Source organism: Crocuta crocuta, unplaced genomic scaffold, assembly GCF_008692635.1.
Source record: "Crocuta crocuta isolate KB4526 unplaced genomic scaffold, BGI_CrCroc_1.0 scaffold312, whole genome shotgun sequence".
Taxonomy (NCBI): Eukaryota; Metazoa; Chordata; class Mammalia; order Carnivora; family Hyaenidae; genus Crocuta; species Crocuta crocuta.
The window spans coordinates 1188369-1214019 of record NW_027527378.1 but is presented as its reverse complement, the minus strand read 5'-3'; the positions used below and the strand labels follow the sequence as shown (position 1 = coordinate 1214019).

The 25651-nt window shown below is 44.5% G+C and overlaps 1 protein-coding gene across 6 annotated transcripts in view; it reads left to right on the top strand.

The window, feature by feature from the left end:
• The window catches only part of SH3KBP1 (SH3 domain containing kinase binding protein 1), a 281170-nt gene that overhangs the window by 123434 nt on the left and 132085 nt on the right, over positions 1 to 25651 (top strand). For 2 of the 6 annotated variants that reach the window (XM_077770288.1, XM_077770135.1), the window contains exons 3-6: positions 1785 to 1888; positions 16369 to 16498; positions 17067 to 17126; positions 24229 to 24303. In XM_077770288.1, coding sequence (XP_077626414.1) covers positions 1785 to 1888; positions 16369 to 16498; positions 17067 to 17126; positions 24229 to 24303 — 369 coding nt within the window. The remainder of the gene's footprint in view (positions 1 to 1784; positions 1889 to 16368; positions 16499 to 17066; positions 17127 to 24228; positions 24304 to 25651) is intronic. The other 4 variants (XM_077770366.1, XM_077770174.1, XM_077770448.1 and 1 more) reach the window with 2 other exon arrangements.

Genomic DNA, 25651 nt, shown 5'->3' with positions numbered 1-25651 from the left:
TTGTATCTGAAGAGTTTGCTTTTGATATAACATTTAGCGAGTAAAGGTCTTAAAGATTTATAGTAGAACTTTATCTTCAGAGGTGTATATGGGGGTAAGAGAGTCCAGGGAGTAGGAGATGGGTACCAAGACCGCCTCGTCATCAAGACCTTCTCAGCTAGGATGAGGAATCTGGACCCCTCACAACGCTGAGTGTTGGAGTTGCCTTCTGTTGCTTTGGACGCCATGGGATTGCGGTAGAGTTCCTTGCACTGGAGACCCACTTTTCCTGACTCCCCACGGGGAGAAGCCATGCCACGTGGGAGAGCCAGGCCCTCCATGTATGGCCCTATGCCACCTGCTGATGGTGCTGCCAGCGCCTGGCAGTTGGCCGGGGAGCTCTGTGTTTGTTCTTGTCAGAACCAGGGGGCTGGGGGTTTTGCGTGAAGGGGTGGACTGTATGTGTATAGTTGCCAGAGATGTGATTAGACAAGGTATTGATTCTGAACTCCTGCCCCCTCTCCTTCGTTCGACTCTGTTCTTCCTTAGGGAGGTTCGGGCAGAGAAAAATGGAACAGAGAGAACTAGGCCACTGGCTTTTGGAAGATGTTGACCAGTGAGCACATGAGATGTGGCAAAGACCTTCCCCTTTGTATGATGTCATGCTGCGAGGGGGCCTTCATGTGGCCTGTGATCACTCCTGCAGGGATTTGCTTTCTTAGGGAAAAGACTGGAAAAGGAAAGGAATCACTGTAGGCAGTATCCAAAAATATTGTCAGCATTTCTAAATGTGTTTGCTTGAAGTCATTGATCCCTTTGGTTTTCTAGGCCGTGTGGTAGCAGGAGGGAACGCTGTGAGGTGGTCAGCCTTGAGCAACAAACTTCTGAGCAGTGCTGGTCCCAGTCCTTCTCTTCTGTCCACCTCTCCCTGGCTTGGGCCTCCACTGCTGTCTGTCTGTCTGTCTCCCCACCCCACTCCCATCACACATACCACATGCATGTTCTTTCTATCCACAGTGCATGTCTGTGGTGTAGACACTTGCATTTGTACTTGACCCAGCTCTGAGCCAGGGCCTCCCCGTTGGGCCACTCTGGGTGAGTGAGATGCTGTGACCTTGAGTGTCCTCCAGTCAAGTGAAGTGTGGTCCTGGCTTTTATCTTGATTTGGCTCTGTGTAAGCAGCCAGGCCTCCTGCTAATGGGTCCCCTGGGACAGAGGGAAGAGGACAGAAGTCGATTTGTTGAACCCCTGTGGGGCATTTGAAATGGCACCAAGAGCAGGCTGAAATCTAATCAGCCTTTGCTTATCAGGCCTGAGTTCTACCACGTTGAAAGGGTGATGATGAGTAAGAAAAAGGCCAGGATACTTTATCTTTTCCTTTGCACATTTGGGAAAAATGCCCTCTGCCTTGCTAGCATTAGAAGCAGACCATTCTTTTTACTCTGCCACGTCACATCAGTTTTCATTAAAAATCAACGGCAGCAAATACTAAGCCCCATCCATGGAAAAGCGTTTAAGGCAACACTGTGCGCCAGCGCTTCGGGGCTGGGGGTGTCGCCTTCTGCACCAGCAGATTGGTTTCTCATCTCCATGCCTTTTGACCCAGCAGCTTTTAAAAGACCAAGAAGCATTGCTCTGCTTTCTATTGCCTCTCTCTGAGACCGGGGCTGCCGGGCCTCTAGCCATGTCCCAGAGAGCATATTTGAGACAAGTCAGCTTAATTGCCTGCATGCCTAGGAAGCCTCTCTGTAAAATCTAATTTTGAGACAAGAGCTGGATCTAAATATTTTGCTTTTCCCGTCCAGGCGAGCGACGGCGGCGCTGCTGCCAGGTGGCATTCAGCTACCTGCCCCAGAACGACGATGAGCTTGAGCTGAAAGTGGGCGACATCATAGAGGTAGTAGGAGAGGTGAGTGTGCCGGGCAGGTGGGTGGGTGACCCCAGGTGGGCTGTCAGAACCCACCCCTGGTTGGCCTTGCTGTGGCGGATATTAGAGCTTAAAGAGACCTTAGACGTTATCGAGCTGAGTCTCTTCTCGGAGGAGATGGGCTCCCAGAAAGGAATGCCACTGAGCCCCTCAGGAGCAGGTATGGGCCACTTGAACTCACTGTCCTTCTCACACAGCCTACTAAGTCCTTCGGAAGTCCCAGCCCACTGCATGGCTTTCCTCCCCCCCTTCAACGGCTAGGAGACTGGCCATTCAGAGTGAGCCTGAGCCGTCTCTAGAGGGTGAATGCAGTATTCATTGTGGGGCACACTGTGGATTCAAAGGGCAAGAAAATAAGTGGCATTTATAGAAGACCTAGTATATGACAGAGGTGACAAGGTTCTTTGCATTTTGGCCCATGGGTGGCCCATCCGAAGGGCCTCACTTTGTCGATGAAAAGAGAGGCTCAAAAGACCCTAGAACAGTCGAGGCTGAGTGTTCAAGCCAGGTCCACCTGGCTGGAGACCCTTGTTCTTTCCCCTGCACCACCTTCCCCTACTCCTGCTCGGTCCTGGCTGCTCGGAGCCAGCCCTGCTGGCAAAGTGCCCCAGTGCACACTGGCACAGGCTTCGCAGACTACCCTCCTCTGTCCCAGGTGGCAGTGGGCTTCACACTTACAACCTCACCATTCATTTGGATTCAACACAGGTACCTGTATATAGAAATACACTTCTCTGATAGCTTTGGGTACCTGGGTACCATTCGACGTTACAGAAACCCATGATTTACAAAAAATAAAAATAAAAAATAAAGGACGCTAGAAATCAAGGAGGAGATCAGGTGAATGGTGGCATGGGGCCACGTAGCAGGGATTGCCCGGTATTCATTCATATATCAAGTGAGCGTGCGTCAGAGCTTTATTTAACTCATTAACGAGGGGCTCTGCAAGATGGTATGGTTGGCTCAAAGAGAATTGTGGAAGAGGAAAGTATTTATAATGACTTGAAAGAGAAGATGGTTAAAAAAATGAAATTGAAAATGCTTGAGTAAGATTGCCCAGTTGGATGCAAAACGATGTAGTATCCCACGGGGCGATAACCTGTAACTTCTGCGGTTATCTTTCCTAGGGGATGAGGCACTTACATTTCTGGTGGTCAAGAGTTATTTTCATTGCTGTCTGAACAGAATCATTCTCATTCCTTTTGGTTTTCTGCCCGTTAACACCTGCACTAAGAGGATCATAAATAGTAAATAAGGCGTCAAACAAAGGTACTTGTCTCCCTGGAGGGCACAAAGTAAGCCCGTTCGCCCATTTCCCAGATTTGGGGAATTTGTAGTAATGTGTCATTCGCTCACCATTTTGCATCCCTGTTGCCAGGTCGGGCACCTAGGAGTCGTTTGTTGAAAGATGAATGAGCAAAACAAGAACGGACAACAGAGAAGAAAGTTTATGCCAACAGTGCAAGGGACACATTCCTTTTTTCTTTTTTTTAAAAATGATTATTTTTGAGAGAGAGAGAGCGAGCGCGCGAGAGCGGGGGAGGGGCAGAGAGAAAAGGAGACCGAGGATTTGAAGCCAGCTTCATGCTGACAGCACAGAGCCCAATGCGGGGCTCAAACTTACTAACTGTGAGATCATGTNAAAAGGAGACCGAGGATTTGAAGCCAGCTTCATGCTGACAGCACAGAGCCCAATGCGGGGCTCAAATTTACCAACTGTGAGATCATGTCCTGAGCCAAAGTCAGCCGCTTAGCTGACTGAGCCACCCAGGCGCCCCAAGGGACACATTTCTTAAGACCGAACCCGTGGAAGAAATTCTAAAAGAAATAATGAACAGTGTGACTAATTTTTAAAAACAGAATTAAAATTTTGGTATAATTTGCAGCGAGTTTAGCTAAAAAAAAAAAAAGAGAGAGAACGACAAATATTTTGCAAGAAATGATCATAAAAAGTTATTCTATGTCACATATGAAAATATATCAGGAAAGTACTGTAACCATGATAGATGGTAGATAATTTTGCCATACACACAAAGCCCACTAGGAAAAGAAAACTCTTTACCATGAGAAACTGTTCCATGCTGCTATTAATGAAATAAATGCAAATTAAGACAATAATGCGTTCCTGCTTTTGAGAATCTCAAGAAAACATTTTAGCGGTGAGACTGTTGGTAATACGGAGAAGTGGCGACTTTGTACATGTTTATGATCCTAATATGAAGCTATTTTGCAAGGAATGGCAAGAGCTGTAAAAATCTGAATTAACANCGCCCCAAGGGACACATTTCTTAAGACCGAACCCGTGGAAGAAATTCTAAAAGAAATAATGAACAGTGTGACTAATTTTTAAAAACAGAATTAAAATTTTGGTATAATTTGCAGCGAGTTTAGCTAAAAAAAAAAAAAGAGAGAGAACGACAAATATTTTGCAAGAAATGATCATAAAAAGTTATTCTATGTCACATATGAAAATATATCAGGAAAGTACTGTAACCATGATAGATGGTAGATAATTTTGCCATACACACAAAGCCCACTAGGAAAAGAAAACTCTTTACCATGAGAAACTGTTCCATGCTGCTATTAATGAAATAAATGCAAATTAAGACAATAATGCGTTCCTGCTTTTGAGAATCTCAAGAAAACATTTTAGCGGTGAGACTGTTGGTAATACGGAGAAGTGGCGACTTTGTACATGTTTATGATCCTAATATGAAGCTATTTTGCAAGGAATGGCAAGAGCTGTAAAAATCTGAATTAACAACCTTTGAGCCAGTAATCTCACTCCTGGGAATGTATCCAAAGAAAGTGGTTAACAGAAAAAAAATATGTGAAATGCATTAATTGCTTGTGATAATGAAAAATAATCAAGAGAGGGAATAGTTACGTGAATTAAGTGATATTATCCTTCTAGAAGATTGTGAAGATATTGACTGAGATGGTGGACCCAGAGTCCTTTAAATCTTTCTTTATTACAATACTGTGTGTTGTGATTTTCCATTAAATTCGGCTAACCTGAGAGCTTTTCGACAGCAGGGATCTGGGTTTGATCTATCTTTCTCTACATGGTGCCTGGAATAGTGCCTGAAGCCTGATACATACTTTAGTAAAGGCTTGCTGGATAAGTAAATGCAAGTATGAAGAGATTCTTTTGAAAAATAAATGAATAGACCAGGACACAACATTGCATACACTAGGACACTGCTGTGGAAAATATATCCCCGTGCATGTGATCAAAGACTGAAAGGGAACAAGAATTGAAATTGCTTGTGTCACAGAAGATGGCTTGTCCTCTAGCGTTGCAATAATGTTTTAAGAATTCAAATCAAGATAAGGAGAATTATTAACAACTTTCTGGGAAATAGTGGCCACCCTCACCTGCCGGTTGGCTGTAGGGAAAGCGGATGTGGATTGCTGAAGAAGAGAAGGGACTGCAGGGTGTTACTCTCCTCGCCTAGATGACATAGGATGTCCTTGCCACCTGTGGTACTGGGATCCTGTTCACTCACGGCCATTCAGTGCTCGGCTCCACAATGGCCTTGCTGCAGATGGGCAAAAGGAAAAATATGGAGCCTAATATATTTATGTAAGACAAAATGTNACTAAGCCACCCAGGCGCCCCAAACCATATTTTATTTTATACTAAAAAATTTTTTAATGTTTATTTTTGAGAGACAGAATGGGAGCAGGGGAGGGGCAGAGAGAAGAGTAAGACACAGAATCTGAAGCAGGCTCCAGGCAGTGAGCTGTCAGCACAGAGCCCGATATGGNGCTGCGGGGGGGAGGGGGAGAGGCGGGGGGGGGGGCAGAGAGAGAGAGACAGAGACAGAGAGAGACAGAGAGAATGAATCCCAAGCAGGCTCCACAGTCAGCATAGAGCCTGACACGGGACTCAGTCCTCCAACCCTGGGATCACGAACTGAGCCAAAATCAAGAGTTAGACACACTCAACCGACTGAGCCACCCAGACATCCCTAAACCATATATTAAAAATGGTGTGATCAAAAATTAATTTCCCCATTATTCCATTGTNTGTCTCTCTCTCTCTCTCCTAGAAATAAATAAAACATTAAAAAAAATAAAAAAAATAAAAATGATGTGATCAAAAATTAATTTCCCCATTATTCCATTGTACTTGTAATATTGCAGATATTGGGCCATTGTCACTACAAAATATAAAATATGCCTTTTTATAATGGATGTGTAAATACCAATGGATAGTTACTCTCTCATTCCACTGAAAACTAAAGATAAACATCGCAAATAAATAAAAGCTCTTCATTCACAGGGACAGATTGAGGTAGGGCCATAGTATTAGTTTTGCAATACTATAGAATTAATCAATCCAGTCGTCAATAAAAATATAACAAATGATATTGTGTATGTGCATATAAATGTTATATTCTTATTGATTGATTAATAGACTCTACAGTATTGCAAAGCTATACACACACACAAATGCACACATACCCCCTTACCCCAAAGAAAAAAAACCCAGACAACTCAGGAAGATTTTGTTTTTGGAAGTATGGACTGGTGGGTTTGTTTGTTTTTTTTTTTTTAATGTTTTATTTATTTGTGAGAAATAGAGCGCACAAGCAGGGGAGAGAGAAAAGGGACAGAGGATCCAAAGCAGGCTCTGTGCTGACAGCAGCGAGCCCAATGCAGGGCTCCAACTCACAAACTGTGAGATCATGACCTGAGCTGAAGTCAGGCACTCAACCGACTGAGCCACCCAGGAGCCCTGGACTGGTTTTTTGAAAAAAGTTGAATCAAGTAGAGAATCTTAAAACATGGTATTTTGTATATGTAAATTAAATTAGATGTATCTCTTATTAACACAATTAATTTGATTAATATAATTGATATATATCTTATCTTATTTTACCTTAAAATTAAAAAAATGTGCATTCATGTGCTCATAGGGCCAAGGCGTTTTCCTTAAATATGGGTTCGCTGGTTTGAGTTCCATCCTCTCTGCATCCATCCTTCATGATTGCTTCATTTTTTTTTTTTTAATGGATTCACAACAACACTCAAGACATTCTACAGCCCACTGCCCCCACTCTCTTCTGGTCATCTCGTCCATACCTAATTTGGCAGGAGTTTTGTTTTATTTTGTTTTGTTTTCTTACTTTCAGATTGTTCGCCATTATCCCTTCTCACCACTAACTTTCTCTTCACACTTATGTATTTTTGAGCAATGTCACCACATGGTGGGCTAGCAGTCAGAGCAGAGGGCTGTGCTCCGTGGCTTAAAGAAGGGGCGAGGAGAGCAGGGTTGTCGGAGGTGAGTGCCCTTGGCAGAGACACCTTGCTCAAGAGAGCACTTTGCATGCCTCTGCCTCCTGGCCTGACACTGATTCTGCTCTCATCACTAGATCCATCTTCACGAACCGAAAGGAACTCGGCTACCAGTTCGAAAGAGAAGAGAGCAGACTGAGTTCTTGGGTATAGATATTTTTGAGGAAATAACTGTAAGTGCACACTTGTGTCATTTTTGTCCAGAATGGAGAGGACTGATAAGTGCAAGGAAACTTCTAATTACAAGACCAGACAAGGCATATAGACAAGCATGTCAGGAGAAATGGCATCTGAGGGCTCTGGGGTTGGAAACCTGGCTTCTTGGCCTTTTTTTTTTTTTTTTTGAAAAGTGCATTGAAGCCTCTTTGTTTTCATCTAGAAAGTGGGAAAGGAGTCACTTTTCCTATCGAGTTCGATGAACTTGGTCAACCAGTCTCTCTCTCAGAGATACTTGGTTTTGTTTATTCCTTGTGGTTTGTTTTTGAGGTATTTTTCACTGGTCCCTAGTTAAGCTCCCTGGAGACCAATGGCTCCAATTTCAGACTAAAAATCCCAAACCTGGCCTTATAGTTTGCAAAGATGGTAACTTGGACTTTCAAGAAACTTAGGCTTTTTTTTTTTAATTTGAGAGAGAGAGAGGGAGCGCGCGCACGCGTGAGAGCGCACGCACGCGCACAAGTAGGAGATGGGGGGCAGAGGGAGGAGAAAGGAAGGGAGAGGAGAGGAGAGGAGAGGAGAGAGAGAGAAAGAGCGAGAGCGAGCACCTTCCAAGCAGGCTCTGTGTTCAGCCCCAGCTGGACGCTCAATGCCACAACCCTGGGATCATGACCTGAGCTGAAATTAAGANAGATGCCTAACAGACCGCGCGACCCAGGTGCCCCAGACTTAGGCATCTTCTTGTTCCCACAGGTGAGGTTTTGTTCTTTCAGCTAGAGTTAAATAGGCTGTTCAAATTCTTCAGAACTTAAAGTCAATCAGACAACCTTTGTGGGTACAGATGGGCAGTCATGATATTGTGAATTATAATAAGAAATATATATATCTGGTCTTCCCATTTCTGGCAAAGAGCCCCTAACACTCACGACTTTTCCTAAAAGAGTGCTAAAGGCGTTTTTGTTATGTTAATGAGTAACTTTTGAAACACCTAGGCACTGAGGCTGACTGCAGTTGGAAATTAGAAGGTTGGAAAGTTCAGTCCCACCCACTGACCTTGGCGAAGGGAGAGGGGCTGGAGGTTGAATCGGTTGCCTGCAGCCGGTGAATTAATCAACCTCGCCTGTGTAAGGAAGCCTCCAAAAACTGGCAAAGGACAGGCTTCAGCAAGCTTCTAGGCTGGTGAACACATGAAGGAGCGTGGAGTGTGGGGTCTGGCGGGGGTACGGAAGCTCTTTCCCATGCTTGCCCTGTGCGGGTCTTCCATCGGGCTGTTCCTGAGTTAGATCCTTTTATCATAAACTTGTGGTATGGTAAGTAAAATGTTTCTCTGAGTTCTGGGATCCGCTCTAGGAAGTGAATTGACCCTGAGGTGGGGGACATGGGAACTTCTGATTTATAGCCAGTGGGTCAGAAGTACAGGTGACAAGCTGGCCTTGCGAACGGTGTCTGAAGTTGGGGGCAGGGAAGGGCGCAGTCTCGTAGGACTGAGCTCTTCACCTGTGGGATATAAAGCTGTCTCTGGGTAGATAGGGTCAGAATAACTTGAGTTAAATGGCAGAACTCTGGGCTGATGTTTGGAGAATTGCTTGTTGGTGTTAGGAGACCTCCCTCACCACCCGCCTCCCAACACACCCATTGGAAGTGGGTCCAGGAACCCGAAATAGGAGGTAATCCCCATTTCATTTTTGGTGTAAGAACTTTGAGGACTTGCATATGAAGAAAGATGCCTTTTGTTTTATGCTTGCCCATGAGAAAGCAAGTTCCTTTCAAAGTGGATTAATTAATAAGTGATCAAAGCATACCTAAATTCTGACCCATTAAGGCAACCCTTGCTTTAGAAGGGTTTGTTATCTTTTCAAAAAAGGAGATAACATTAGTATAAAAATTTGCTGATTAAAATTCGAGAATCCAAACAGCTTAGGCTGTTCTTTAGTCATTTCTCCCAGTAATGTTGGGTGGGCATGACTGATAATGTAATGCACAAAGGTGATGGGGCACATTAAGGTGAGGAAAGCCGTGATTGGAAGAAAATGTGATTAGATTAGAAACAACAGCATACAAAAAAGGCTACAACTGTATAAAAGCGACATATTTGCCAGTTTAAGTGTATTTATAAGGGATTTGCGTAGCTGTGGGATTTATCACATATTTGAGTGCTTACTCTGTGACAGAAACGGTGTTCATAGGGATTCAGAGATTTACTGAGCACAATCTCAGCCAAGACACATGCTCAATATAGTCAGAGAGGGTAAGATACACACAGCTAAGAAGCTAACTGGTAACCCAAGATGGTACTACAGTGGCAGACAGTGGCATTGACAAATGAGAAAGAAATTGAACAACAAAGGCACTCACTGAGGGTGAAGAAGATGCTTCCTAGAACAGGAAGAATTTCAACAGCAGGGCACGTGGAAGGTGAGAAGTATTTGGATGAATTCAGCAAGCACGGGGTGTGCTGTGTAAGGTGTGGGGCTGGTCTGGAGTGAGGAGGACGGGTTGTTAGTACAGCCTTGCTCTGGAGTCCGGAATGACCTGTGAACCTCCCAGGGCATGAGTGGAGTCTAGGAATCAGAAGCTGGTGGAAGCGATCAAATGCGGATGACATAAAAGTGACAGTGCCTCCCACAATGAGCTTTTAAAAGAATACCCCCATTTAAAGGTTTCTTACAGGGGCGCCTGGGTGGCTCAGTCAGTTAAGCGTCCGACTTCGGCTCAGGTCATGGTCTCGCGGTTCGTGGGTTCGAGCCCCGCGTCAGGCTCTGTGCTGACAGCTCGAAGCCTGGAGCCTGCTTCAGATTTCATGTCTCCCTCTCTCTGCTCCCCCTCTGCTCATGTTTTCTTTCTCTCTCTCTCTCAAAAATAAATAAACATTAAAAATAAATAAATAAAGGTTTCTTACATACAGATTTTCTAAGATTAACACACCCCCATAGACCATTTTCTTACCTGGGAATAGTGAGTGACAGGACAAAACTTCAAGATCTTGATTCATCAGAAAGGTTATCTTACTGGCTTCATTTACTCTGCCCATATTTTCACGTTGGAGTGATAGTAAGGCCCTAGCATAGAGTCACTGAGGAATTTGGAGACCTGTAGTCTAGCCTGGGGCTGTTTTGAAGGATAGCACTGTCACGCGTTGCTGAAGGATGTCTGCAAAAGCCCCTTCCCCTGTGAGGAACATCACGGACGTTGCTCTGTCTCATTGGGCAGAGTTTGCCGAAGTCTTAAATAGAAATTGTCTGGTTTCTTAAGTCATTCCCTTTGAATTACCCTGCAGATTTCTCTTTTGAGGGGCCCCTTTCGTGTGGAATAGGCTTATCCTCAGACGAACGAGGGAATAAAAACTCACCTTCCTATGTATATGGAATCCTGGGGCCTTGCCAGAAAGACAGTGAACTATGCAGGAGTCGGGGGAAACACGGGCCCAGGCATTTAGGACCTAGATAACACGCGTTTATATTTGGCACAACCAGCTTTCTGTGTCCCCAAATCAACAGGGGGTGGTTATTTAAAACCACTACAAAGGAAAATAGTGTAGGTATTTATGCCTTCAGAGAGTGCTTCCCTTAAAAATATTTTTTTTCACTAATTCCACTAATAGAAAAAGGTATTTTCTAGAAACAGTTTGTGTTTTTTTTTCAGCAATATTCACAAGGCAAAACTATGTGTTAGAACATTCACATGAAGTTCTAGAGAAGGTAAAGTCCATCATAGGTGATAGAAATCAGATGAGTGATTGCTTGAGGAGGTAGATTGACCAGGAAGGAGCACAAGGGAATTTTCTGGAGTGATGGAAATTTTCTGTATGCTGAGAGAGGTGAGGGTTACATGGTGTATGCACTTGTGAAGGCTGATTGACTTGTACTGTTAAGATGGGTGCATTACATGAATTATACTTAAATTATAATTAAATAACTCAATTAAAAAACTAAAAAACTAAATATTTTTCTAGTGCTTTAAACATTTCCAAAATATATTCTCTTACCTCTCAAAGATAGGAGAAAGGGCCAGTGTGGAAATTCTCACTTAATTATTTCTGAATAAATGTTTTGTTGAGATATAATTGACATAGAGCATTATATTAGTTTTAGGCATACAACGTAATGATTTGATATGTGAATAGTGTCTATTTTGACATGATTACAGCAATGGAGTTAGTTAACATCCATCACCACACATAGTTACAATTTTTTTCCTGTGATGAGAACTTTCAAGATGTATTCGCTTACCAACTTTCAGATATCTCCTGTGCAACTGTTAACTATAGTCACGATGCTATACATTACATCCCCGGGATTTAGTTGTCTTATAACTAGGATTTTGTACACTTTGACCACCTTCACCTATTTCACGTCCTCACAGCCCCTGACTCTGGCAACCACCAGTCTGTTCTTTGTATCCATGAGTTTGTGGTTTTTTGGTGTTTGTTTAAAATTCCACATATAAGTGAGATTAGATAGTATTTGTCTTTCTCTGACTTATTTCACTCAGCATAATGCCCTCAAAGAACTAGGAAAAGAACAAATGAAGTGCAAGATTGGTAGAAAGAAGGAGGCATCAAAGATCAGAGCATAAATAAATGAAATGGAGTCTGTAAAGATAATAGGAAAGATCAATGAAACTAAGAGTTGACCTTTTGAAAAGATAAACAAAGGGGCGCCTTGGGTGGCTCAGTTGGTTAGGCGTCCGGCTTCAGCTCAGGTCATGATCTCACGGTTCATGGGTTTGAGCCCCGTGTCAGGCTCTGTGCTGACAGCTAGCTCAGGGCCTGGAGCCTGTTTCAGATTCTGTGGCTCCGTCTCTCTCAAAAATAAATTAAAAAAAAAAAAAAAAAGCATTAAAAAAACTAAAAAAAAAAAAAAAAGAAAAAAGAAAAGCTAAACAAAATAGACATCTTTAGCTAGACTGCCCAAGAAACAAAGAGGACTCAAAATCAGAAATGAAAGAGGAGAGGTTACACCTGATAAACACAGAAATACAAGGGATGGATAGAGACTATTATGAGCAATTATTGACCCACAAATTGGAAAGCCTAGAGGAAATAGATTGATATAACCTATGAAATCGGAATACATTTTGGGGAAAGTTTTAGTAACGGTAAGGTGTGGGCCTTCCCTTAAAGCTGGATTCTTCCATTTTCCTTTCTGGAAAGAATGCTAATAATACAGCTCGTGGAACAATGAAGCTGACCTTATTTGCCGCGTGCCTTTTCCTGCCCTGCGATTCCCTGACACCTACCCCTCCAGTGTGCCTCTCAGCGAGGTGTGGGCTCCAAAGGGTTACTTGCATGTAAAAAGCTATCGCAGCCCCTAAATGGTCCCCTGAAGGTAGACTTCAGACCTGGGAAGGACAGATAAAACTTGAACGGTGGTTAAGTGGAAACTGTTCTGAACAGCTATGTACCCCAGACAGCATGGTCATCTTTGTATTCGCAGGCATCCTCTTTAGTGCCTTACAAATGTAGACAGTGTGTACAAAATTGGCTGGAAGTGCTGAAATTCACCCGGCTGCTCCCCCAGCTTCCAACAGGGCTAAAAGCTAGAAGTGCTCTCCTTGGGCGGTGAACCCACTCAGCGGCTGGTGATTGTGAAGACGTGGGAGTTGCAAGGCCCCCAGTGCAAACCGTTGAAGTGATTTTACTCTGTTTTTCTTTCTCAGACGCAGCGAGGGGTAAGCCACCCTGTTCCCAGCTCTGGGCCGAATTGGGGCTGTCTCTCTCGGGACAGAGCCGTGGGCTCCAGAGCTGCCTGGGTTGGTCACAGGGACGCAGGGTGTGGGTGCTGTTCTCAACCTAGAGCCAAGGGCTGCAGAAGCCTGTTGCTGTGTGTGTTGGTGGGGGAGAAAGTAGGTCTCGGCTCCCCTTTGTTATTCTCCTTGGGGCAGAAATTGTAAGGCCTTGGTAACATCCATAATCCACACTTGATTCCAAAGGGACACATTGCTTTCTTTTAAATACAGAAACAAACATAAGCCAGCTTGAGTTCTAAGCGGGAGGTGCACGGGCTCTGTAAGTTCTTTCCTCGGTGCAGAGCTTCTCAACACGGTGTGTTTATTTCATTCTCCAGTGAGTCTGCCCCAAGGTCCTAGGGCAGTGCCGGACAGGGTGCTTAGCAAATAGTGGTCGGATAGAGAGGAGCACACAGACCTGGGCCTGGCGGTACTTAACTAAGAACAGTGGCTGCTGTAGTCATGTCCGTTTGTCCTTTTTGCTCCTCACAGTAGGGCAGATCCTTTGGTGGGGGAATCAGGGCTTCATAGACCCACATGGAGGGTGTCCTCTAATGATGTTCCTGCTTTTCATTCACTGATTCATTCAAAGTGCCAGGTTCTATGCTTTCCTCTTTGACCGACTGAATGAATGTAATCCCTCTGGGCTTCCACATCTTCGTCTTAATACAGGAATTTGAACTCTAGAATACTGCTGAGGAGTAGCAGTTGGAGGGTGAGGATCATTTTTACCCCCTAGCTCCAGCCTGAATCTTGCCACTAAAGCAGCAGGGTATAGGAAGAAACACTACTGAAGCTGTCTCACCGGTATGGGGGCCAGGCAACCCACCCCACCCCCACTGCCATGGCGCCAGTGACGGCGAGTGTACCCCCCAGGCAGTGAGCAGGGGTCATATTGCCTGCCCCTCCACTCACTGCGTGGCTAATAATAGACCTCTGCTCTTTCCCTCTGGGCCACCCCTCTCAGACTGTGCTGGGACGCTGATACAGGCGTCTGGGGGTGTGGTGAAGTAAAGACACCCCTGTTTTCCCAGCAGGCAGCTAACCAGTCCCACACAGCAAGAGTACTTCCTTCAGGGATCTCAGGCCGGAGCTGCTGATTACTGTTTTAGACACCGTCAAACGGAATCAAATGGAATTGGCCCAGCCACCCTGTGCTGTCGGGGGTTGCGCTAGGGACTGCTCATTTGTGGTCTGTGCCCTTGGTTTTGCCTCCTGCCCTGTGATTCCGGGAGGAAGAAGGTCATTTTATGGGCCCTTATTAAGGACAAGTACAAAGGACCCCTGCTATAAATCCGGTGACTATTTATATTCAGGCTCATGGCGAATTTTCCCAACTATCCTAATCCTATAAAAAGCTCCTTGAAAGAATAACACATATCAGTGGAGTTGGCATAGAAACATGGAACGGTTTCAACCGAAATGCTGTTAAATGCCACGATTTGGTATTGAGTAGTCACTGGGACAGTTGTGCATCGATGTCTGGATTCTTTCCCGAAGATTCTGTGATCACACAGATATAATCGCCACTCTGCAAGTCTGTATTCCATGAGTTCCCTACCAGATGCTGCACACAGCATTCTGATGGTCTCTACTGCACAGGTTCCGTCAGCTCCCCACTTTCTGGAGTGTCTCACACGCCCCCTTCTGCTTATATCTACCACTCATCCTCTTCAAGGCCAACCTTAATTTCATTTCTTCTCAAAGGCTTCCTGTAGCTTCCCAAATCTCCATGAGCTCGACTTTGTGTCACAAGTCTGCTCTGTGCTGAGTCATGGCATTTTTCCCATCTGTTCACCTCCCGTTACTAGTTTCGTTTTTGTTTTTGTTTTTTTTTTTTTTTTTTTGGTCACACTGGTCCTCTCCCCTCTTTCTGCCACATGCCTTTGGTACGTGGTTAACTGCTTGAGGGAAAAAACAGCAGTGTCCTGTACAGTTCTGGGTCCCTAGCCCCTAGTGTAGAGTCGTAATACATTTATCTCTAAGACTGATATTCATTATCCCCACTGTAAAGATAGGAACCCAGGGTTTGGTTTGGTAGGAGATTTGAGGTCATACAATGGCCAAGCTTCAGTAGGATTTGAACTGGACTTTTGACTCTAATATCCTTTATCTTTTTTGTTTTAATTGCTTTAGCTGTTAAATTGTGTTTATCAATTTGAATTTGTGGTATATGCATGTGGTAAAAAAAAAAAAAAAATTCCAAAGGTTCAAGGTCTCTTTCTGTTATATATCACACCACACAAGTACCTTCATGCTTGCTTGTTCTCAGAATGTCCTGTTACTTTCCTCCAAGAAGCTATCTCGCTGTTCTCTTAGTGGCTCCATCACAAAATGTCAGAATGACTTTTTACCTTCCTCTTGCTCGTCCCAGTGAATTGGTTGTTTGAGACCAGCTCGTAGCTCGCGGGGCCTTCCAACCCATACCTGCCTTCTCCATTGTCTCTGCTCCCCCAGATCCGGCCTCACTCCCCGACCCAGAGGACTGCAGTCTGGCCGCCCTCCCTGCCTCCCTTCACCAGTCACAGCTCTTCTCCGGGTTATCTAGAACGCTTCAGAAACCTGCAGGGAGTTCTACCTTCCAACTGAGTTTGTAGCTCAGGGCTTCTTAGTTGATTTTGGTAGGCCACCTAGTTAGTTTGGGTAGTCTGGGGAAGCCATGGTCAGGTGTTAAATAATGGTTTTAGATGCATAAAATAAAACGTACGATGATAAAGGGAACCGTCGCAGTAGCTATCAACCTATTTTAAAAGCAAATTTTGATATGAAAATCTAAGTGTAACTTCTTCTTATAATTAGCATATAATTCCCCTATGAACACATTAAACAACAAGGTCCCCAGCAGGTTGGTAACTGTCACCACTTCATAGTAGTGATGGGTGCACATGATCTCCTGAGATACCCACAGCCTCTGTGATGTGATGTGAAAATGTCCAAGAGTTGCTTGGTGACCAGTCACAGGTCCTTTTCCTATTACTGTGTTGCCTACATTTTGTAACCAAAGGAAATGCCAAATGGTAGTTTGAGATCAGTGAAAACAAAGTGTTCATTCTTTGCTATGTGCGTTTGTGGCCCCCAGCTCCGAGTCTGGGTCTCAAGACTCTGGGGGGTTGGCGATCTCATTCCTTGCTAACTTGTAAACTCTGGGTCCTTCCGCTCCCCCTGTGTGGGCTTTGCACTGTGCACTGTGCACCGTACGGGTGGGAGAGAAAACTGGGAACCACAGTGTCTAACCCGAACCCTGCATCTCTGTTCTTCTGTTCGCCTCTTTGCAGGTGGAAGAAGGATGGTGGGAAGGCGTTCTCAATGGAAAGACCGGAATGTTTCCTTCCAACTTCATCAAGGAGCTGTCAGGGGAGTCGGATGACCTGGGCATTTCCCAGGATGAGCAGCTCTCCAAGTCAAGTAAGGAAGCTTCCCCCCCTCCCCCCATGCAGGAAGGGAGTGCAAGTACCCATGGGCGCTGCTCTAGCCGCCCCTCTGTTCTGTAGCCTCTGCCGAGTGACAGTGACAGAAGCTCACGCGTACCCTCTTGGCTATGCTGCCTTAACCCCTGTGGTTTAGCAGGTTATCATGGTAAAGGTGTGAACCGCACCCCTTTATGTGTGTGCGGATGCACACCGTGCGGCCCTGGATAGGTGACCGTCAGCCTTCATACCCTGTCATACTGCCCTATGGTTCACATTACTCTGCTTCCGTACACTTCTAAAGTGTCACCCCCTGCAAGTTGATAGTTCTTTTTTAAATGAACCAAATGAGACTGTATTTCTCAGCATTCCTTGAGGAGCGTGGAGAAAAACGGCACGCCCACACACACACAACCCGCTGTGGTGAGAAGTGTTGTGTTCGGGACGACTGCATGCCAGTTTCCTTACAAGTATGACAAGACAGCTGAGAGCCCAGCCCCACCTTGGGTGAGCGTGTGTGTCTTTCTGCGACGGTGAGAACGAACTCCAGGTCTTTCTTTCTCCAGGGCCTGAAGCTCTCCTCCCTCCAGCTTCTCTGCTGCCCTTTCCAGCTCACGGAGCAAAAGGTCAGGACCGGGAAGCTTTGTTCTCCCAGTCGCTAACCCAGCTTCCCACGCGGGCGTCTGTGTATCTCACGTGCCGTCTTGAGCCAAGGTCATGGTGTAAATGTCGTCAGAGGCTCGACTGTGTCCTAGCAGCATGGCACTAGCTGGGGTTGTAGACTTCCCTCTTAAGCTCAGTCTTGTCAGAATAATCCTAAAACATCTTTTCTTTTCCACTTGGGAAAGTCTGACTTGAGTGGTGCCCCCAAGTTAGTTGTGTCTCTTTTATTTAACCAGTAGTACGATGGACAGATTCCCAGTTTGGAGGTAAAGCCACTTCTGGAGAAGTGCTCAAGGGGCCTTCTTTGCTTGGTCTCTCAGTAGCATGGGCTCCTCTGGCCTGACATACACAGAAACGGCAGCTCTGGCTGGTTGGCTCATAGGCTTTGCCTATACCCTTTCCCTCTGCTACCAAAGCCGGGGACCCCGCCCCACCCCTGAACTCTGTTCCATCCTAGGGTCTATGGTAGGAAAGACGGGAGGTGATTTTGGAGCAAATAAAGCATCTTGGAGCTCCTGCTGCTTTCTCTGGCTTGGGGTGAGGGGATTCTCTGCCTCCCAGTGGTACCTGGTAATGGGGTCCCATAATGACAATGCTGTACCTCAAGGATGTGGTGGATCAAATGGGATTTCTTGAAGGGAGGGCCAAATCGGGTCATCATACCATTATCTCCCGGGGGAAGTGTATTATGAGTTCTAATGGCAGTGATGTATATAAATCACGTCGCCCCTATATGGCTGTCCGTTAACGGTCACTTTCATCGTTCATCTTGATAAAGCTTGGGACATAGCCATTTTGTACATTGAGGCTGCCATACACCACTTGGCCCATGCTCACCGAAGCGCTGTCTCTGCGTATGGAAGTTACTTTGGGATTCCTTGGCTGAGGCAGAAGAAGAGCTCTGGGGAGGCATTGGACAGCCTCTTTGGGAGAACCTTGACCTCTTGGTATCATGCCATGTTACCTGTGCTTTCAGAGCTGAAGGGTCAGAGAAGTAACGCCTTTTGTATTTTTGGAACTATTGAAATAAACTGGCCCCTCCCGCTCTAAGTTAATAGTAGGGACTTTTGATCCCGTCTGACTCCCTCAGCCCAAAGCACATGGTGCTAGAATTCCTGGGGCAGCAGGTTAGGAGACTGAGTGGAATGGTCTCCACCGGTCACTTAGCCTTCTTTCACATACTTGGAAAGGGCTGTTTCTCCTGGAGAAACTGTTCTCCCCAACACTCCTTCAGTCAGAAGCCCTCCATTTCAGGACTAGGGGAGCCCACAGTTGCAGCAGCCATGTTTAGTTACCTCAGGATCTGTCCCTTGTTGAGGGGCTTTTGAGGTCCCTGAAGAGGCCTGGTCTCCTAACAAGGATAGATGCTTCTGAAAGAACTACAGAGCTTTGGTAAGGGCCCAGCCATCCACCTCTCCGTCTGTCTGCCCATATCTATGTGGTAATCCTTCCTTCCTTCCTTCCTTCCTTCCTTCCTTCCTCCCTCCTCTTCTATTCCTCACTCATTCAACCTTTACTGAGCCCCTGTTGTTACTAAGACACTGCACAAGGCACTGAAGATATGCAGAGACAAATCGGGTGGGGTCCCTGCCTTCAGTCAGCTCACATTACAGAAACTGGGTGCAGAAACCAGTTCAGGAAGATGCTCCAGGTGCTCCATGGGTGTCTGAGAAAAACGGTTTACAGAGGCGGAGAGACCAGTCGCGTAGGGATATGGGGACTAAGGGTGGTCACAAAGGACTTCCTAGAAAGGCAGATGTGATGGTAACATCCCTGCTTGCTAACTTGAAGTAATCCCCTGAAAGAGAAAGGGCATCTCTCAAGTTCTGATGGGCTTTTCAGTAGCTGCTTACACTCTGATGATAAAATGTGTATCAGATGGTAAAAGGTATAAAATGTAGATCAGATCACATGCAGAAGTTATGTATACTGGGAGGACTTGTTTAAGTGGGACCTTTGGTGTTAGAATGATTCTACTTATTCTCTACTGCCAGAGAATGGCATCAGTAGTTTCAACGTGCTTTATTTTAACTTTTTAAATCGTAAAATAATGATAGATTCACAGGAGGTTGCAAAGCAAACACACAAACAAACCAGAAGTGTACAGAGAGATCTTGTGTGCCCATCACCCGATTTTCCCCGGAGATAACATCTTGTGTGACTGTAGTAAATGCCTTTTTACTTTAACATAAAACTGAGAAAGACAAACGTAGCTGATGCACAGAGGGCATCTAGGTTTTCCTCTGGTATGAGTGCAACTGTATTTAATCAAGGTCTTTGTTAGGACGGCCCACTTAATATTCCTAATGTTTGTGCCATTTTGTTGATTTTTAGAGAGGCTGATGGCATCCTAAAAATCCTCTTAATTTAAATGCTACCAGACATCAGGGTGAGGTTTTTTTTATGACAGATAAAATCTGCATCCGGGTACATATGAAGAAAGCTTTGTGTACAGCGTGTCCTTGTATATCACTGTCTTGGGCACACACACGCTCACACTTATATGTGTACATAATTATTTGGTATTTGTACTCTTCAGATTTCTATTTCCAGAAAGTATTTGAGCATAGTTATTAAGTTGTGTTTTGTCAAGCAGCGGATGCATGTGATAGAAGAAACCTTGCATTACATTTATGAGGAAGTGTGCCCGGACAGCTTAACACAGGCCAGGGGTTCAATAAGCACTTGCTGAATCCTTTGTTACTCACAGGACGCATTTTCATCTTTGAATGACAGGTGCAAATTGCTTGAACCTGCTTTTCTTTTACCCTGATGTATTTTTACATATGGTGGTTTATTATGAAAATCTCTGAACTTTAGATCTGTGTTTAGGGTAATCTAATCTGTCAAGGAAAGACTTACAGTAATTGTGTTGGTTGATAGGTTGATTTAAACCTTTTCTCTCAGATAAGAAAATTCATAGCTGTGTAGTAGCAGAAACTTTTTGCTGCATATTTAAATTTGAAAACAGTTCTGTTTTATAGGATTTATGAAACATGAAAGGTATTTTTTCAGATATTTTTATAAACATGTTATTATAGAGAATTTCTAACATTTCATACAAGTCGAGAGAACAGTGTAATTAATGAACCTGTGTGTTCATCACCCGGCTTCAGCGGTTACCAGCCTCCGGCCCCTTCATTGTATTTATACTGCTGCACAGTCTTCCCCCGTATTATTCTGAAGCAAACTCCAGATACCATGTAATTTCATCCGTAAATATTTCAATATGTATCAGTAAGAGGGTGCCTTAAAATACCTGATCACACCAAAATAATAATGGCAGTTCCTGAGTGGCATTAAATGTGCAGTCAGTGTTCGCTTTCCCCTCGTGGTCTTCTGTTTTTAGCATAATTTGTTATTTTGGATGTGTATCCACAGAAGGTACATGCGTTGTAATTTGTGTCTGATTATAATCAGATTATGTCTCAAGTCTTTCAACTCTACAGACTCCTCCTCTGTGTCTCCTCTTTTCCTTGTAATTTTTTACTGAACAAACTGAGGTCCTTTGTCCGTCAGTTTCCCACTATCAGTCTTGGCCATTTCATCTCTGCTATATCATTGACTCTGTGTTCCTATTAATTGATAATTGATATAAAACAGTTTTTTCCCCAAACTTCATAGATGGTGGTGTGTCATGTATATGGAGTCTCATAATGTCTGTCCATCTTTTGTTTTGAATGTCAGCAGCCACCGATGATGATCACCCGGATCTGTTAGGGCTTGCAAAGTGAAACCAACAAGGAATGTTTTAGAAGAATGAAGTGGGCTCCCATGTAGCAGACGAATGGTGAAAAAATCTTGAGTTAATTGGGTTTTTACAAACTGAAACATCCAAGTAGTCGTAATACTAGTGCAGGCAGAATCCTATATTAGGGTTAGAAAGGAATTTAGAGATCTTCCAGCCTGGTATCAGATAAGAACACGAAAGTCTGTGAAACCAAGTCTGAGATGTGGCATGGCTTATGAGTGACATGCAGGCTTTCCACACACGCTTTGGTATTGCCTTTATTCTGGCCTGCACTTTACCCTTTCACAGAGCATCTTGACAAATTTCAAATTGAAGTAGAGTTCTGCTTATTACTTCTTCTTATCATAGATCAGGATTAATTTCATTTTCCACCTTGCATGTGCTAATACTGACTAAATAATATGAAACAGAATTAGAAATTATAGTGATATTATATTAAATTATAATCAGAGAATATCCTGAATCCGTAAGATTTATTTAGACTTAGAGGCAAATCCAGATATTACGGTTGTCCAATCTCATTTTCAGACAGATTTTGCTTCATATTTAAGGCATAAACATGCCTTTTCTTGTTTCTAACATCTTTTTTAATATTCTTGAATTTCTCAGATTCTAAAGTAATTGTTGTAAAACTAAGAAGTATTCCTGTTAGTTTTTTTTTTTAAGAGACATTGTTTAGCTACAGAAACATTTTCAATTACTTTCCATAATTTTCAGCAGGAGAAGGTCTACATTTCCATTCTGTAACCATTAATAGCCATGGGATTTCAGTCTGAATTGACTTTGTTGTTTCCTTAAGTCCTGATTTGGAAATTTTAGATTCTGATGCTCTAGTGGCTTGTCAAGCTAAGACAAAGATGGAGATGGCCTTTTAAAACATGGGGCATGCCACTTTCATGATATAGAAATACTGTATTTCATTAGTTCTAAGAAACAAATTGTTCTTTTTTATCTTGTCCTTTCTGTTCTTTTTAATATTAGATGGTGTTTGTTTTGTGTATGATCTTCTGTTAGCAGTGGAGAGCAATTAGCACATTGATGAAACCGTTTCAGGCAAAATTAGTTGCTATCATAAGCATAGGATTTTCTGTTGAAAATCTAAAATTCTTCCTTTTTGCAGGATTTGCTGCCTTTAAGTATTAATATTTAATAGTGATACTAGAGTATTTCTCCCGGTAGAATAAACAGCACTTATATTCATGAGCTTTCTTCCAGACGCCCGTCTCTTTTGCTTTTTATTTTGTTTTGTTTTGTTTTGTTACTTGAGAGGGAGAGAAAGAGAATCGTAAGCAGGCTCCATGCTCAGCAAGGAGCCCGACACAGGCCTTTATCCCACTATCCTGGGATCGTGACCTGAACCGAAATCAAGAGTCAGATGCTCAACCAACTGAGCCACTCAGGCGCCCCTCTTCTGCTCTTTAGCTGGAGCAAGTGTGTCCTCACTCAGCCCCAGCCAGACTCCATTTCCTGGCACCCTGCTGCCCGTGTGCAGGGGGCTTTGCACAAATGCTTGGCTATTCGGAGACATGAGAGCCGTGGGGTCTCTCAGTGACCCTCAGACTTGGTCCCAGGGAAGAACACAGGGAGGTTCTGTTGTACTTGGAGGGACGTTATCAAAATACTGATTTCTTCTTCTTACGCTTACTTTTTCTGACGCGGAGAGGAGCCTTGCTGTTAAGTTTGGGAGGCCCTCGCTTGCAGAACATCTGCATTCCTTAGGAGTACTGTCCCCTTAATGACCAGAGCGAAGCAGAATAAAAATTTGCCCAAAGCAAACAACCGCTGTTACTTGCTCCATCCTTTGGCATCAGAGCCCTCAAGAGCTGCACATCTAACGAGAACCTTTGAAACACTTGGTGCTTTGGTTGTTTCTTTGGACGGTTCTTATGTAGCCAGTGATTTTGAACATCTCAATTTTTGCTTTCATTGGACGGAGCACATTTGTCATAAAGGGCAGATTTCACAGAGCAGGGGTGTCCCGTCATGCCCGTAGGACATGGAAATGGGACATACGCAAGGGCATTTCAGTCGCTGACCGGATCACTCACAGTTCTCTTCATGTANCAGAGCAGGGGTGTCCCGTCATGCCCGTAGGACATGGAAATGGGACATAGCAAGGGCATTTCAGTCGCTGACTGGATCACTCACAGTTCTCTTCATGTGTGAGGAACAACGCGGCCCCCAAGCTGACTTGTTGGCTCCTATTGGGGTTTTCCATTTTCCTACAGAATTTTCTAAGAAGTGGGGCAAGTCACTCCCTCCCTTTCAGTTCCTCTCTTTGTAAACATAGTCTGCCTTTCCCTCCCTCAGAGTTATTATGAGTTAGCCTTAGGACTGGCCTCCAGTTTGATATTTAGCTTATAACCCATAAAATAACCTATTTGTTGGGTAATGTAGAGTAATGCGTATATTAATTGAGTTTGCCTTTAGCAAGCCATTCACTTGCCATTGGTATTCTCTGGAAGGGGTGTGTGTGTGTGTGTGTGTGTGTGTGTGTGTGTGTGTACACTCAAACTAGGGCAGTGTGTGTATTTTCTGTACTTGTTCATGATTCCAGAGAAATTTGGCCTTTAGCTGTGTGTCTAGTCCTATGCTATTGATAACCTCTACTTGTAACAACAACAAAAAAAGAGAAAATTTGACATTTGACAGTGAGTGAGTCCTATGTCCTCATGCTTAAGTACAGTTTCATGACTGATATGGTAAAAGGTCAATTAAGGTGTTCCAAGAAAAACAGAGTTTTCTGGTGTCCTCAGTGCTAAGCAGAAAACCCCTAACATCTACACGAATGCCACTACTGGTTTTAAACCTCAGTGGTGAAAACCCCCCTCTAGCATATTAGTACCTTTTCTTGCTGAAAGGTACCAAGGGTAAAAATCCTTAAAGAGAATTCTGTGCCTTTTTTTTTTTTNGCATGGGCTATACTCTCCAAACAGAAGTTTGTACTGTACAGCTGAGTTCATTGAGGACTCTGGTTAATTGGAATTTCCTTCGGTTAACTGAGGTTTCCCTGTTCTTGAGCTAAAATGTGGAAATGGCTCCAGGTTTAAATTGGGCATAATCAACATGCCAGTCATGTGCAGAGGCGAGCCCGATTCCAGGTGCTCATTGCGTGGGGACTTTGGGCTCATTCTGTAACATTCTTAAATTCTGCCTAATGGTCTCTAATTAATTTGCCGATAAAACTCTTAAAGCGGATTCACTGAAGGCAAGTTCAGTTAAAGACTCTTCCTCTTCCTTCTTTTGCCATCATTTGCTCCCCTTTTCACCCCTCTTGTTTTTCTCTCCCCTTCTCTTCTCTCATTCACTGTCAGGAAAGACTACCTTTGAAGGGACAATTCTGTACCGAGCTGCACCGGGAAAGACGGAGGGCCACAGACGCTATTACAGTGAGTGACCTTAACAGCAGGAGACAATTGTAAAGCTAAGATCCGGGTACTCGTGGTTCTTGACGCGGCCGCACTTCCCTGAGCTGTTCCTGCTTCTGCCACGTGTCCGTGTGAATTTCTGCTCCAAGGACATGGACTTATCTGCCTGAATAAGTGCTGTCTCCTTGGTGTGTGCTGCGGGGGGCATTGTCATCACCAGCCCTGGCANGTGTGAATTTCTGCTCCAAGGACATGGACTTATCTGCCTGAATAAGTGCTGTCTCCTTGGTGTGTGCTGTGGGGGCATTGTCATCACCAGCCCTGGCGCTTTCTTGTTCGCTTTGTGCCTCCGCCATGTGTGTGACATGCGTGCATGAATCATGCGTGCAGGGAAGGGACCGGTTGCACTGGTCCTGGCGTACATATTTGTACCAGTATCTCCGGGCCCCTGGGTGGTGTCACATGGCTTTCCCTGGAGCTGTCATCCTCTCGTGGTCACTGCTTTTCCTGAGGGGCCATTGGAAACCAGTAAACCATTTCTTCATTGTGTTGTTCAGAGGAATAAGACTTTGGCATGACATTCCCTGCCAGAAATGGTGTTCTGCTTTGCTCGCGGCCAGTCACCCCACGACAGCCTTCCTTTGGCAGGACCTACGTGTATAGCCTTTTGTGTTGTGAGNCCGGGCCCCTGGGTGGTGTCACATGGCTTTCCCTGGAGCTGTCATCCTCTCGTGGTCACTGCTTTTCCTGAGGGGCCATTGGAAACCAGTAAACCATTTCTTCATTGTGTTGTTCAGAGAAATAAGACTTTGGCATGACGTTCCCTGCCAGAAATGGTGTTCTGCTTTGCTCGCGGCCAATCACCCCACGACAGCCTTCCTTTGGCAGGACTTACGTGTATAGCCTTTTGTGTTGTGAAATAAAGCTGCCAAAAGTTGAGGGGAAGGAAGTGAATGAGATTAACGAATGGATTTCCTGATGCCCTTAGAACAGTTCCTGCCACTGAATAGCACCGTATATGGGAGTTTTAAATTTAAACAAAAATGGCTCACAGATCTGAATTGATCCATGCGTGACTATTAAGGTAAATTCCACGAAAGTGTAATTTGTTAAGTTATCTGGCCAGCCACGTAACAAAGAAAATTCGAGGCTTTGTTCTTTTTTTTTTTCCCCTTGAAGGAAAAGCCTCCGCCTTGGCACGCATGTGCACACAGGCGTACGTGCCTACGTATACAGAAGTGACGAAGTTATTTTTATTTCCACTCCCCCAAGGACAGGTACCTGGTCTTGGTAGACATGACTTTACTACGCATGCGATGTGCCATCTGCGCCTCCGCACAGGCGTTTGACCAGGATTGGTCTATTCCCT